Raw genomic sequence first — 15,620 nt, 5'->3', positions numbered from 1 at the left:
GCCGGCAACTGGGCAGCTGGAGAAACCCAGCCGCCGGCTGCAAGCCCCCTCTCCTGTCTTTCCCTTCCCTTCTCCAGAGCCAAACACCTCCCCGTCCCTGCTATAACCCAGTCCCCTTTCTCCCTTAACCTTATGTCCCAGTCCCAGCTGCTAACAAGTGCAGGCTGGAGCTGCGAGCACACGTGCGCTTGAAATGCAACCCCCACATTTTCCATTATTTTCAATGGGAAAATGGACCCTGCATAACATGTTTTTACTTAGTACGATCATTTTCTGAAACTTATCTACCATGTTAAATGAGGAATTACTCTATTGTGTCCAGTTCTGGGAGCCACATTTCAGGAAAGATGTGGAGAAATTGGAGGTGGACCAGAGAAAAGCAACAAGAATGATTAAAGGGCTAGAGAACATGACCTATGAGGGAAGGCTGAAAGAATTGGGCTTGTTTAGTTTGGAAAGGAGAAGACTGAGAGGGGACATGATAGTGGTCTTCAGGTATCTAAAAGGGTGTCACAAGGAGGAGGGAGATCAATTGTTCTCCTTGGCCTCTGAGGACAAGACAAGCAACAGTGGGCTTAAACTGCAGCAAGGGAGGTTTAGGTTGGACATTAGGGAAAGCTTCCTAACTTTTAGCAACTTCAGGGTGGCTAAACACTGGGATAAATTGCCCAGGGAGGTGGTGGAATCTTCATCTCTAGAGATATTTAAGAGCAGGTTGGACAGACACCTGTCAGGGATGGTCTAGATGGTATTGGATCCTGCTGTGAGGGCAGGGGACTGGATTCAATGACCTCTTGAGGTCCCTTACAGTTCTAGTGTTCTATGATTCTACTGCAGAAATTCAACTCCCATACAATATTCTTTAAGAGCCAGATCTTACTCCCAACCCAAGTGACCTCAATGGGAGCAGGGGCAAGCTCTGTACCAAGCCCTACTGAACGCTCATTCACATTCACACCAAGGGTCACAACAACAAAACCAGTTCCTCAGTGACTTACTGTAACAGTTTGCCCAGCCCTGAGGACGTACTTTGGAGTAAATTTATAAGCAATTTCTTCTCCATCTCCAATTTGTCTCTTCAGTCTCCAGTTACCCAGAGACTGATCCTAATAGAAAGACAGAAACGTTTATTTCAGAAGAGCTATCTAGAGGCAGCCAGATTGCATCCTACTGCCTTTTTATTTGATAAAATGCTACAGATACAGAGTCACTAGTTTTTCCCAGGGTTCTCTATCGGATTACATGCACTGTAGCTTCTGAGAGCATCTTTTAAACCAAAAGAATAGTTTAGATTGTAAGCTCCTAATTAAGGCCCAATCCTGCAAACACAAAAGTAAGTAACTAGAATATGATCTGAAGAAGTGGGTCTGCCCCACGAAAGCTCATCACCTAATAAGCTATCTTGTTAGTGTTAAAGTGCTCCATATTTTTTCCTTTCGTTATACTCATCCACTAATCCCAGTAGTCAATAAGACTGCTCAAACAAGGCAACTTGCTACATGCATGTTTGTAGGCTACTAAATGACAAGCTTCTTGGGACACAAACTACCTCCCTCTTCTGTGTCTTCTATAATGCTGCCCCAATACTTGCTGCTGAAACAATACTATCAGCATTCAAGTAGCACTTTGGCACTTCTGAAGGAGCCGTGCCCAAGGGAGACCTGCCATGAATCTCTCTGGGGCACAGTATGTCTGGGTTACAAAAGGCTCTGTCACACCTGGATGCCTTTTCACTGCTGCCTTTCTAAAGGTTCTACTGACACTCACCTTCTCAGAGTTGTTCTTAAGTTGAACGTATTTTCCCTCCAGGTCTATCTCTGCTATGCTGATGCCTCCTGTGGCTGAGGCTTGCTGGGACATCTGGAAACTACTGGTGCTACCACTGGTGCTACCACTACTACTCCCAGTGCCAATCCCACTGGTACCACTGCCTGAAAGCTCCTCTGCTTCAACACGTTTTCTTTTGCCTCGAGAAGAGCGGACAACTGAAGAGCTGGTGCTACTGCTGCTGGAGGTAGCCTGGGAAACTGTAACACGGGAGGACGGGCTTGGAGACAGCTTCAACCTTAACACAATCAGACAGACAGTTTAACCAGATGAAGGCAGCTGCTGTTAGATTCACAAAACTGGTCCAGGGGACTATGTGTGACAATTAATACAGACCGCAACATGCACAGTACACCAACACCCTTTACAATGAAATGCTTTAAGGTGTGACAACATAAGTAGAAGAAACACAGGCTCCTGCAAACTTTGGCAGGTAAGTATAAGAGGAGCTGAATGGCAAGCACATGTTAATCCACAGTATTTCACAGACATTTGAATAGATGGGTATTCAGATGAAAGCAGCTGCCATGGCTTCCTTTTATGGGCATTCGTCTAGGTGCACATAGATACAGAGCCCTCAGGTTCCAAGCAGCTAGCGTGGCCCTAGATTTGGTAACGTTTGTGCATCGCTGTTCAAATGGAACACCGCAATGTCACTGCTGGGAAAAATTCCCACCAGCACAGAGAGTGAAGCATGTTAAACCTACACCTACCTCTTTTCCTCACCCTCCAGAAGTTTTCGGTAAGCACTGATCTCCATGTCCAGTGCTAATTTAACATCAAGCAGCTCTTGGTACTCTGCAAGCTGCTGCTGCATCTGGTCCCTCATTTCCATCATCTCTCCCTCCTTGGCATCTAACAGCTTCCTGAACTTGTCCTGCTCACCAGCCATCATATCCTCCAGTTCCCGAATACGATCTTCTGCAACACTAGCCTATGGTCACAGTAAAATAAGAAATCAACTTAGCATATATGCGTGGAGACAGGAGGATACATGGCCTCCTCTGACTGGCACTGCAAGAAGGGAAATAAAACCAAGCTGCCAGACTCGGGAATTAAATTACAGCCTCGCATTTCCAGAGGCAGAACAGACGTATGGGTTCCCAGCTGGTCCATCCCACAGGGAAAGGGCAGGAGATTTCCCTCCAGGATAGCAGTCACTCTAGCTTTAAATGGCGAAAGCAAGAGGTTTAGGGAATTTTGGCAGGGTCTGCTCTTTCAATGTAGACATTCACTAGCCCCTTGTCCACTGGAATCCAGACTAGACAATCTTTCAGGAACACTCCAAAGCCCTTTTCATTTCCTGAAAAGTAGCAAGAAGGTAGTGCTTTGAGATGGACTATATGCAACAGGTGTTATTGTACCAGGAATAGTTGGTAGGATTGCAGCTATGCTGGCAGTTTAATTAGTGTAAGACCTTAATTGTCTGTGTTGCATGTTGTCCTTTTAATTGTTAAGTATTAGAGAAACTTGCCATTGAAACTAAATAAGATAAACAAGTTAAAAACAGAGAGGAGATTATAAGTATTTCTAAAATGTGTAGTATTTAAATTTGCTTCTGAAAACAATTAGTTGGTAGATTGCTCTGCTTGGGAAATAAATACCTGATAATCAAATTGTGTTTATTTTGACTAGACACAGGTCACATGGTCTGATAAGTAACTTTAGAATAAGATATTCAGTGCAAATAGTCACACTTCCAAGTTTAAAATTCACCTTCCACTAAAAATGCATAAAATGTACTGTTTTCTACAAACATACCTGCTCGTCAACTCATTCTCTAGAGCACTCATGGAGAGAGAAGAAAGGAACAAATGGAAAGGAATTCGAGTTTTATCTGATGACCCGTTCGGAGTTTTAGATGTATAGGAATGTATTCCACTCACCTGTTTTTGCAAGCCAGAAAGCTGGTAGCTGAGAGACTCTATCCTCATGCGAGCTTCCTTTAGCTCCTCCCGAGCAGCACTGGCAGCTTTGTCATTTTGGTCAGAGGACAGTTTGGCATTCTCCAGCTGGAAGACAGTTTGGCACAGGACACTGACATTAGATTAGGCTTCACAGGTTTCGGATTGCATTAGCTACACTGGCCTTTGCTATTAGAACAGAAAGGCCATCATTTTTTTCCATTACATACCATTGATTTTTACTTGACTGCAAAACTGACTAAAAAATACAACTAGGCACAGAGTCTGTGTATCTAGAAATCATAATTTAAAAGAATTTCAAATAAGTCACAAGTTGCTGCAGTGAGAGAGTTGGGGGAAGAGTCCTCTTTCCCCAGGATGGCCTCAAGTTTCAGCAGGGTAGCCTTGTTAGTCTGTAACTGAAAAAACGTAAACAACAAATACTGCTGCAGAGCCTGTCTACAGTTTTTGTTAGTCTCTATGGTGCTGCAGGACTATTCATTGTCTATATTTTTTCCCAGGATCGGCTATACACCAAACCCTTCATCAGCAGCCCCCACCCAGCACCTGTACCATCAGATGGAGTCCTCACCCTCCTGCACCCTAACCCTCTGCTACACCTCATCCCTCAGCCCCATCCCCAACCACACACTGTCCAGGTGCAGAATTACTTTAGGTATGTAATACTTCACCTCTGTATTGGTGCATATAACAAAAGTCATTCTGCACATGGACATAAAAAATAGAGGGAACACTGCTGTAGCAAAAAAATCTGTAGAGATCTTTCAAAAAATCCAACAGACAGGGGGCTGGAAAAGACTGAGCAGTCAATGGGAGCGTGGAAAACAGTGAATGCTGCATGGTGTACTTTGATGGAACTAACTGATACTAATTCCTGGTTTAGGAACAGGAGATAGTCCAAAACATGTTGGATGGGACCCTTGCCAAGAGAACAGAGTCTTTTCCATTTAGCCAGGGAAGTACTCCTAGTCAAAGGCTTTCTCCTATTCAGGAGCAATTCCTGTATGGTCTCAGAAGAAAGGCAAAGATGTCAGCCACGAAGCATCCAGACCACCAGGTGGAAGCCCTCCAGGCCAGGATGGAGAAGCAGCTGCGGTGGCAGGAGATCACTGCTGTGTGAAGAGGTCTGACTTATACAGCTAATAAAGGGGAATGGATGCCGATAAGCCATGCAGGGGTATAAAACATGCGTGGTCTTATCCGATTTTGGACAATACTTCGTGCAGGAACAGAGCCGTGGTGGGAGGGTGGAGAAGGAGGCATAGAGGTATACAATAAGCCTTATTGGAACTAGAAAATTGCAATGGTCCTGTTACAAAGAAAATCCTGTTATTACCTTAATTGTGGGGTCACCCTCAATGCTTCCAAAGTTGCATGAAAGCTCCCTGAGGCAGGAGTTTTCCCTTTGACTATAAGGCAGGCAGTAAAACACTAAGGTACAGGTAATATTTACCTTGGCCTGAAAGGTCTGTTCCAGCTCCATTTTGTACAATTTGACTTGCTCATCATGTTGATGACGCAGATCCTGCAGGGCCTGGCCCATTTTGAATTCATACTCTTGTTGGTGACCGCTGTCTATCTCAACGAAACGGCGCTCTTGCCTTTTCCTTGTCTCTCTTACTTCCTATATAAATAAAAATTCAGGCAAAAGGCCCAAGTTTGGGTAAACAAAAGAATCAATTTATTTTACACCACAATTGATTATTTCTGTGTTATTTTGCTGTGAGAGAACTGAAAGCATTTCACAAAGAGCAACACTGTTAAACACACAAACATACTGTTACACAGCTTAGATCTGTTAAGGTGAGCTAAAAGTTTTAATAGATGCCAAGTTATCTGGTCCCTGTCTACAAGAAAGACTTTATAAACATGTTATAATATTGTTTTCACTTAAAAATGCAGAGACTCTAAATTAAGGGGTTATTCTGTGCTTCATTCACCAAATAAGAGAGTGGGATCCAGTATCAGTTGTAACAGCAGAATGAGAACCCATACAATGCAACACAAAACCCTCGCGCCTTCCCCCGCCCAAACACCCTATTCAGCCCAGCAGTAATCCACACTTTGTGCAGATTCATATGCAAGGCTCGCCAAGCGGCAACGAGCCCCACTCACCAGCCGCGCGGTTCTGCGAGCTGCGCTTGTGGCGAGTAGATTTTAGCCCGGTGCGGCCATGCAGCGTTGTCTGCGCATGCGCAGTGTGCCAAACCGTGTGGTTGGCAAGAGTGGCTCGCTGCCACTTGTCAAGCCCTGGTCATATTCGTAAGACTTTGAATTAATAATAAAAAACCCTACATGTATCATCTTTCCCTGAAATATAGCAAGGAGCTAAGTATGACCCTCTTGAATGTTATTGTTTGCACTCAGATATGTTGTGACCTGCACAGGATGTGCTGTTTGTCTTTCTCCTAGGGAACAGAGATGCCATCTATACAAAGTACAAGATGATCACCATACTAAAAGAGAAGGTTAAAGGACTAGAGGGCAAAGTATGTAGCTTGCACTGCACCAGGGAAAATTAAGACTTTCTGGATAGAAGTCAGCTTTTGGTGGTGCAGAATCAGAGGGGGCAGTGCAGAGTAGGGAGGAGAATTGTCAGCATATGATCTCCAGAAGGAGAGAGAACTCATGTTCCCCCAGTGCAGATAGGAGAAAGAAACCATAGTATGTCTCCACAGGTATTATTGCAGAGAATGGTGTGGCAGAGTTATCTGCAGAAAGGGATCAGAAAAAGACCCCATTAAACAGAAAGCATGGAGCAGATTCTCAAGGAAACCATTTTGAACTACTTAGAGGAGAAGGTGATCAGGAACAGCCAACATGGACTCATCAAGGAAAAGTCCTGCCTGACCAAACTAATTGCATTCAATGATGATTCTGTGGATATGGGGAAAGCTGTGGACATGAAATACCTTGACTTTAGCAAAGTTTTCAATCCAGTCTCCCACAGTATTCTTGCCAGCAAATTAAGTGGTATGAATTGGATGAACTGACTATAAGGTGGATAGAGAGTTGGTTAGATCATCAGGCTCCACAGGTAAGCGATCAATGGCTCGATATCTGCTTGGGCAGTCAGTATCAAGCAGAGTGCCCAAGGGCGATGCTGGGGCCAGTTTTGTTCAACATCTTCATTAATTATCTGGATGGTATGTATGGCACCCTCAGCAAGTTCACAGATGACAGTCAAATGAAAGGAGAGATTGGGATGCTGGACAGTAGAGATAAGGTTCAGAGTGACCTAGACAAATTGGAGGATTGGGCCAAAAGAAATCTGATGAAGTTCAACAAGGATAAGTGCAGAACCCTGCCCTTAGGACAGAAGAATTCTATTTACTGACACAGGTTGTGGACTAGCTGGCTAAGCAGCAGTGTTGAAGAAAAGGACCTGGGGATTACAGTGGATGAGAAGCTGGATGAGAGTCAATGGGGTGCCCTTGTCACCAAGAAAGCTAATGGCATATTAGGGTGCATTAGGAGGACCTCTGCCAGAAGATCTAGAGAAGTGATTATTCCCCTTTATTTGGCTCTGGTTAGGCCACATCTGGAGTACTGTGTGTCTAACTTTGGTCCCTCACTATAGAAAGCGTGAGGACAAATTGGAGAGAGTACAGCAGAGGGCAAGTAAAATAATTAGGGGGTAGGGCACAGGACTTATGAGGAGGCTGAGGGAACTGGGCTTACTTAGTCTGCAGGAGAGAAGAATGAGGGGGTTTTGATACCAGCCTTCAATTACCCAAAGAGAGTTTCCAGACAGGAAGGAGCCAGGCTATTCTCAGTGGTGAGAGATAACAGAACAAGTAGTAAAGGTCTCTAGTTGCAGTGGGGAGAGATCTGGATTGGCCAGTAGGGAAAACTACTCCACTAGGAAGTTGGTGAAGCAATGGGATGGGTTACCTACAGAGATGGTGGAATCTCCATCCTTAAGAGGTTTTTCAGGCCTGGCTTGACAAAGCCCAGGCTAGAATGACTGAGTTAGGGTTGGTCCTGCTTTGAGCAGAGGTGCTAGACTAGATAGATGACCATGTGAGGTCTCTTCCAACCCTAATCCATGATTTCCCCCTCTCCAGAGAACTGTGGCTTTTGATACCCTAGATTAATATTTCAACCATTTGCATGAAGAGGAAACAAACATAGAAATAGAACAAGGAATTCAGAATGACTGTGCAGATATAGTGTGTTCTTGTAAGACCATTTGTAAAGAGGAAACAGACCAAAACTACAAAAATATACTTTTCAATTGTGATATGCCATAATCTGATATAAAAATGTTACAAGGTGGAGCTTTCTGTATGCCAAGATAACTAGCAGTGCAAAGCGGGGAAGTTCTCAGTACCAACCCCAGCTATGCCAATGATTTAACATGTGACACTATGCAAGTCATTGAACAACTTTGTGCTTGTTTCTCTGTTTCTAAAATGGGACACTTCCCTAACTTACAAGATTAGTCAATGTAGAGCTCTTTGAGCAAAGACTACATAAGCTCTGCGTTAAGATTAAATTGTCAGATTGATCATACCTCCTCAAATATGTTCTTCCGGAAATCCAGATCTTCTTGTAAACTCTGGCAGCGATTCTCCAAGTCCACCCGCATCAGTGTCTCCTTTTCCAACTGCTTCTTAGCCACAGCATGACCATCTTCTGCCTAGTGAGAAATTCAGCATCCGAATTTTAAAACTGCATGTAAGTTTGACTGGCATCCTTGTTCTCTATTTATGAAATGCTACACCAGGGCTGGGCAAAATACAGCCTGGGGGCCGATCCAACCCACCGGATCCACCTCGCAGACCACCCTGCCGGAACTTCAGGCATGTAGCTGCCGCGGTTTAAAGTACAGTCCCTGTGTTTCTCTGCTCTGCAGGCAGGGGGGAAGCTTCATGTGATCTCCTTGCACCCAGTCCAATCCTCAGCTCCAATTGGCCAGAAAACAACCAGCCAATAAAAACTGACCTGAGCCAATCTCTCAACTCCTATTGGCTGGAAACAGCCAGCCAATCGGAGCTGAGAGATTGGCCTGGGAGCAGAGGTCAGCGCGAGCCTCTTCCCCCACCTAGAGTTGAGAGCTGTGTGGACGAATCAGCCTGTATTTTCAAGTGGGCTGGGGCTGCAGCAGGCAGGGAGATGCTTAGGTGAGCGCCTCCCAGACAGAGCCAGCCTCTGGCACCCCTGCCCCTACTTGGACCCAACTCCCTCCCCAAACCCTCTGTACTGCACCTTCCTCCCCCCGCCCCAGGTCACAGCTCCCTCCCAGACCCTGTAACTCCTCCCACACCTCTCCCCCCAGCCAGAATCCTCTCCTGCACCCCAGCACCCTCCCAGGCCCTGCACCCCATTCCCCTGCCCCAGATCACAACCCCCTCTTTCACTCAAACACCCTGCACCCCAGTTCCTTACCCCATGCACCCTTCTGCACCCAGCCTTCATCCTAGACCCCACACCTCCTCCACAGAAAAGTGCAGCCCCGACCACTTACCAAAATCTTGGAGTGGCTCCCCCCAACAAAAATTACTGCCCACCCCTGCTCTACACTGTGCCCTTAAATTAACTGCTTGTTCCCAACTTGCTTGTCTATTCTCAGATTAATTAGTTCTCCAAAATACAAGCAGCTACACTGAAAGTTGTTTTAATAAGCAGGTATCACTCACTACAGTTTATGCTTCTCAGTACTGAGAACATAACTGCGAATTAGCTCCCCAAACTCTTATCTGTGGAGTAGATCATTCTTTAAATATTTCCTGTTGGACAGACCTGGGTGTTACTTTTGCATGTACTTAATGATTGGAAAGGATGGACTGTAAGCTATGCTGAAATGCCTGGCTTCTCAAAATAATGCTAGCTAGCTCTTACAAATATAAAAATGTTTACTCAGCTTCTCGTAACATTCTCATAACTGTTGCTCTTTGAGATGTGCTGTTCATGTTCATTCTAATCATGTGCACACACATGCATACACACACATACATGCATACACAGTAGGCATCCATCAGGTCTGCCCGTGTGCCCCCTGGAGTAGTACCAGCCTTCATGATGCTCAATATAGAACCCTGCATGGATACAAAATTTGTATCCTCATTCACATCTGTATCCACAAGTCAGCCACGGGTATCCGAAGATTTAAAATGGATATCAACGGATTTGCAATGCTCTATGTACAGAGCCCTGCCAACCCACCAGCTCCTCAGTTTCCTCTTGGCAGCCACTATAATGGGGATGAAATGGACATGAACAGCACAACTCGAAGAACAGTTACGAGAAGGCGAATAACCATTAAATTCAAAGCTTTTGTTTATTTCTTCTTGTTCATGTTGATGCCAATCTGGTGACTCTCAAGCCCAAGTTTAATATGTGGGGTCAGAGTCTACTTCTGATTGGAACATGGCTCGTCTAAAGTTGCACTGTCTCTGCCCTGCTGGCTAACCGCGTAGAGCATAGCAGAAGTACAGATGGAGCATGTGTTGTTGCTCTGCAGATCTGAGTGTGAACCTGAGCCAGGAACACTGCTGAGGAATCCTGCACCCTGGAGGTGCAGGAACCCCTGCCAAGTTACAGCACTCACGAAGACAAGACACTCCCAATGGTGAAATCCATTGAGACAGCATAAGCAGACCTGTCAGCCTGTCCGCCACGGCCACAAATAACTGGATTAATCTCCTGAATGGTTTCATTCTTACTGTAAACGGCTAGGGGCCTGCAGACTTCCAGATAGTGGAGTCTTTGCTGCTGGAGTGGGGCTTAGGGTGAAATACCAGGAGAAGGATATCCTGGTCAATGTGGCACTGAGACACAACCTTCCCGAGGAAAGCAAGATGATGCCTGAGCTGAAACTTGTCCTTAGAATATGGTGTAGGGAGACTCCGATGTTAGGGCCTTGAACTTAGATACCCTCCTGAGCAAGATTATCGCTAACAGGAACACCACCTTGTAAGGGCAACAGAGCTGGGAGCAGGTCACCAATGGTTTGACGGGTGGACCCGTGAGCCTAGAAAAGACCAGATTGAGGTCCCAAGCAGAGGCAGGCTGACGGACATTAAGGTATAGACTGCTGAGTCCTTTCAAGAATTAACTGATCATAGGGTTCACAAACAGAGTGGCCCTCCATGCCCAGATGGAAGGCAGATATGGTGACCAAGTGAAGCCTGACTGATTAAACTAAAAGCCCTTGCTGCTGCAGATAGAGGAGGGAATCTAGACTAAGCAGCGCTGAGGCTAGTGTCAGGGACAAGTGGTGCTGCGTCGACTAGATGGGACTCTTGTAGAGGGTTTCCTGCTGCTGTCCAACCTGATCTGAGCAGGACAGCTCCATCTGATTCAGTCACAGAGCATCCCCAGTGAGAGGTGCAGTGACTCAAGGCTCGGATGTTGCAGCCAACTGAGATCTTGCATCAGAAGGCCTGGGAAGAGCAGTAGAGAAAGCGGGGCTGCCACAGGCATGTTTAGAAAGGACGTGTACCAGTGCTGACTGGGCCATGCTGGTACTATCAATATCATCTCAGCTTGCTCCATCCAGATCTTGAGGCGGACCTGGAGAACAAGTGGTAAGGGCAGAAAGGCATATAGGAGACTAGCTCCCCAATGGAGGAGGAACGTGTCCATACTGGAGCCTGGACTGTGAGCAGAACTGCTGGGATTTCTTGCTGTGTCGTGTGGTGAACAGGTCCATCTGGGGAAAACCTCACCGCTGGAAGACTGATTTGTGGCATCTGGGTGAAGGGAGCATCCGTGGCTGTGAAACAACCTGCTGAGGTGGTGTGTCACAGCTTGTTCTGTATCCTGGGACAGTACAACGCTTGCAGGTGTATCAAATGTTCTACACAAAAGCCCCACAGCCAAAGGGCTTCTTGCCCCTCCCCCCAATTAACTGATTTAAAACATTGCCATTAAAAGTATGCCTTAAAGGCCTGGCATGTTACCTGCACCGCTCTCAGCTCCCTGGCATCGATTTGTAGAACTAACTCTGCTTGAAAAATTCAGCTGTTACGCATTTACACAAATATACAATCATTTTAGCATCCCTAGTGTGCTCCTCATCCCAAGTCTGACACATCTGTCATTAGCGGCAGAGCTGAGGATTAGTGAAGGAAACCCCTGAACATACCTCCTGAGGGTCAAGCCACCATAAGGTCACTATCCTGTCTAAGCTTTCCTGGTCTGGCCAATATACTGATGCTAATTCTGACTGGAGCAGTTGAAGCCTGAGTCTAGCGTGCTACACAACGTAGGTACAGGCTAACATCTGCCTCAGAAGCTTCAGACAGTTCGTTCCCTTGGTGATGGGAAACGGTCTGAAACCTCCCTTCTGGCAGGTATACCCTGGCTTGGATCTAGTTCATATTGCCCATGAACTCTATCCTCAAGAGGAGACCTAGGTTCTTAAAGTTGGCTCTGATAAATCTGACCTGAACTTCCACTTGGGTCCTGGAGGAGCCCTTGATCAGCCAGTCACTGAGGTACAGAAATACCTGACCCTGGTGCTTGGGCAAAAATCCGACGATTGCCATGAACTGGATGCAGACTCGAAATGGTGGCACAAAGGCGGAGGCTACAAGAGATGTTGTACATAGCATGTGGCACTTTCGGTTAATGGTAGTTGCAAATGTGCTCCAAAATCACATAATTGAGTACCAATGCTCTAAAATGTTCATTGACATACCTTAGCAAGCTGGGCCCGCAGGTCAGCCACCTCTGCTTCCAAACTACGCTTCTCATTAAGAGCAGTACTGAGTTCTGCTTCACTTCTATGGAACAAGGCTTCAATATCCTTAATGCGACTCTGAGCCACGGCGAAATCTGCATCTCTCTTTTTGTAGCTAAAAAAATTTTTAAAAAAAAAACACACATTATACACACACACACACTCACTCTTCTCTCTCTTTCATGTCCCCAAATTGATTGCTAGCATTATATCTTTCAAAAGGGTTTGATACACTGAGGTTCCAGAGCCTGAACTGACCTCTAGCAATGACGACCCATTCTGTACCACTAGGTGGCCCCAGACTACCTCTTTGAAGAGATTAAACAAACCACTCTTTAAAAGAGCTGCATGAAAGCAAGAGCTGGAAGCATGGCATGAGAGCGCATGCAGGTTCACGGGGCTTGCTTCCCTTCAGGCTAGTGTGCTCTCTGATCTGAATAGCCCAGGCAACAGCTGCCTGGGGCAGCGGGGACCAGGCTGGCCAGCCTGCCAATCCCCAGGGCTGGCCACGGAGCTGGGGACACTGGGGACAGTGGCCAGCAACAGCCAGCTCTCCATCCCCCAGCAAGCCACTCTGCTCCTGATTTGGCTGGCCCCTTCTGGTCACTCAACAGTGTGGCTGTCACTAACAGACCCCTCACTTTCCATCGGTTTAGAAACAATCGAATTCCAAGCACATCTCATCCTAGCACAACCAAACCCTGATCTTGCTTAAGTTATAAAAGGAAGCTGAATACCAAATTTGGTGGTCCTTAGGTGGTCCTCCCGCTAAGGAGATCTTGAACAGACTCTCAAATATAGACTAGATAAGGTTAATTCCCTGGATGCACTGCTATAACTACCACTAGGAGCATCTGAAAATAAATACATCAAATACAGAAACCATCAGTAGAGAAAATACTGGTGTAAGGCACACATATGCACTCTCCAAAGCTTTCTTTTTTCAATCTATATTTTAAAGATGCTTCTGTTGATCATTCCAAACTCCTTCACCAATGCAGAAAAATAGTACAGAAAATCTGCCTGACTGTCATGTAGACTTCATGGTTAAGTACTTATCCAATGTCCAAGTGTTCATAATGAGACACTGAAGTTAGCAGCCTATCTTGGGAAATCAACACTGGCTTAATTGCCCAATGTTTCTGGAAGTAGCAGCGTAATTCCTTTACCTGGGACTGGATTTCTGTAGTACTTTCCCAGAAGCAAACAACAGAATTAATTAGATGTCACATTCCCAACATGGTAGCAACCTTACAGGCATAGTAGAATGGCCTGACAATGAGTTATAAAGCCCTCTTTTGCTTCTGAAAGTAGGTGGACAGTGTTGTTTCAGGCTCGGTTGATTTTCCTACTCGTTTCTTCTGTATAGTTCACCTAGCTTCTTCATTTTTAATAGGCAGCCCTACATCCTGGGACTCTGGCTGAAGATTCCCTCAGTTGAATTTTTCATCATTGAACAATCTCTGAAGAAACAATCTGCCTACACAATTTCTGTGGGGGAAGGAGATTTTTTTTTAAAGTGTTGGATTTAGGATACTAGCCTCTATTCACATAAAAGTTTATATGCTGTTTGCAAATGTTGATTAATTTTGAGGGGGAGAAGAGAGGGCAGGCACATAAAGCCTTCATCAGGAGCCACAGTTTTCTGGCTTATTACATCCTTCAGAGAAAGATTCACATACAACTGCTGAAGATAAAATAAAATGAAAGCAACACGAGCTAAACTTTCATTAAGAATTATCTGGAAAATTAGTGAAATTCCTATAGGCCTCTGAGTAAGAAGTTAAATGTAAAGGACGAAACTTACTAGCTTCCTTTGCTTAGACATGCACTTTGCTAGAAAAATTATGCCACTTCCTCTAAGTCTCTGGTATCCCATGCATTTCCTGAATGCTTTATTTCATTTTGGGAAAAATTATACCGGAAATTAAACTAGATGATCATCATCATCATCATCCCTTTGGGCCTTGAAATCTATGAATCTGATGGAGGCACAGGCTAATGGTGTTTTACTTTGAAATAATGTGTGTTCTTAACTCAAGTTACACAGGATTTTAACTCATTAGCCAAGACAAGCAATCTGTAGCCTTCACATTTCAACCAGAAAGGACATTGTCTCAACGACTTGATTACCTGCATCCTGCTTCAAAGACCTTTTAAGACTTCACTTCAAAGAGAATCCTGTCATTCATGCTTAAATTTGACACTTTACACGCAAATTTGAATAAAGACGCTAATGATCTTACCCATTACAAAGATAGCTTCCCCAATTATCACTTCTAATACCATTAGCTCACAGACATTTACCTCCCCCCCCTTCCCTCCCTCCGCCTTCTGTTCTGAAATTTGATTTGTCCTTTTCATATGTGTTCATTGTTTTAAATTGTATCCCTTGGTATATATGGTGGTGACAATTTTCTTCCACTATTTGATCTGAGGAAGTGGGTCTGGCCCACGAAAGCTCATCACCTATTAAACCATCTTGTTAGTCTTTAAAGTGCTACACAGTCCTGTTTTTTGCTTCTACAAGAAAAGCCTTCTAAAGTTATTTTATCACCATTAGTTTGCATCCTGTATCGTTCATTTACAAATTTTATACGTGTAACATGGACAAAATATAAAATCAGAATACAAGCTTTCTTCAGCATAACACAGGAACTAATTAATGAGCTCAGATCAAGACTGTCAAGTTTCATCCCAATGTATGTCATCTTTTTAGAGAAATTATAAAAATGTGGATGATTATACAATTGCCACATGTATAAATTAGCATTCCCACAACAACAACACATGCAGAGGAATCAAATTTTAGCAACTGTTTAACACCAGTAGTTTTGAACTAGCAGCAGATTTTCAGATCAGAGTTATTTACCCATATCTTTTGGCATCAACAATGATCCAGTCAGTGCAAGGTGAACTGCAAACTATTTCAAATATTTCATATAATTGCACAGAAGTTAAAACAAAAGTATGCTAAAAATTTGGCATTTACTCACAATATGCAGTTTAAAATCACCCATTGAAAACCATTTGGTATGTGTGTGCTTGCCCATATTTACTAAAAGTACATACCAATTGGAAGAGAAAGATTACTGAAATTGATTTCCTGTAAGTGCTTTCTCTACAGTAGCTCCCTAGTGGTAGCCATGTTAGTTTGTAACTAACAAAACATAACAGTA

At 44.6% G+C, this 15,620-nt stretch overlaps 1 protein-coding gene across 1 annotated transcript in view; it reads right to left on the bottom strand.

The window, feature by feature from the left end:
- Positions 1 to 15,620, bottom strand: part of LMNB2 (lamin B2) — a 50,525-nt gene that overhangs the window by 11,587 nt on the left and 23,318 nt on the right. The window contains exons 3-9 of the mRNA XM_075903162.2: positions 12,400 to 12,556; positions 8,269 to 8,394; positions 5,206 to 5,376; positions 3,714 to 3,839; positions 2,541 to 2,761; positions 1,768 to 2,065; positions 999 to 1,106 (exon numbers count right to left, since the gene is read on the bottom strand). Coding sequence (XP_075759277.2) covers positions 999 to 1,106; positions 1,768 to 2,065; positions 2,541 to 2,761; positions 3,714 to 3,839; positions 5,206 to 5,376; positions 8,269 to 8,394; positions 12,400 to 12,556 — 1,207 coding nt within the window. The remainder of the gene's footprint in view (positions 1 to 998; positions 1,107 to 1,767; positions 2,066 to 2,540; positions 2,762 to 3,713; positions 3,840 to 5,205; positions 5,377 to 8,268; positions 8,395 to 12,399; positions 12,557 to 15,620) is intronic.

Source organism: Pelodiscus sinensis, chromosome 32 (assembly GCF_052426305.1).
Source record: "Pelodiscus sinensis isolate ZL-2025 chromosome 32, ASM5242630v1, whole genome shotgun sequence".
NCBI classification, from domain to species: Eukaryota; Metazoa; Chordata; order Testudines; family Trionychidae; genus Pelodiscus; species Pelodiscus sinensis.
The sequence above is the reverse complement of the archived record's forward strand: the minus strand, read 5'-3'. Positions and strand labels throughout refer to the sequence as shown.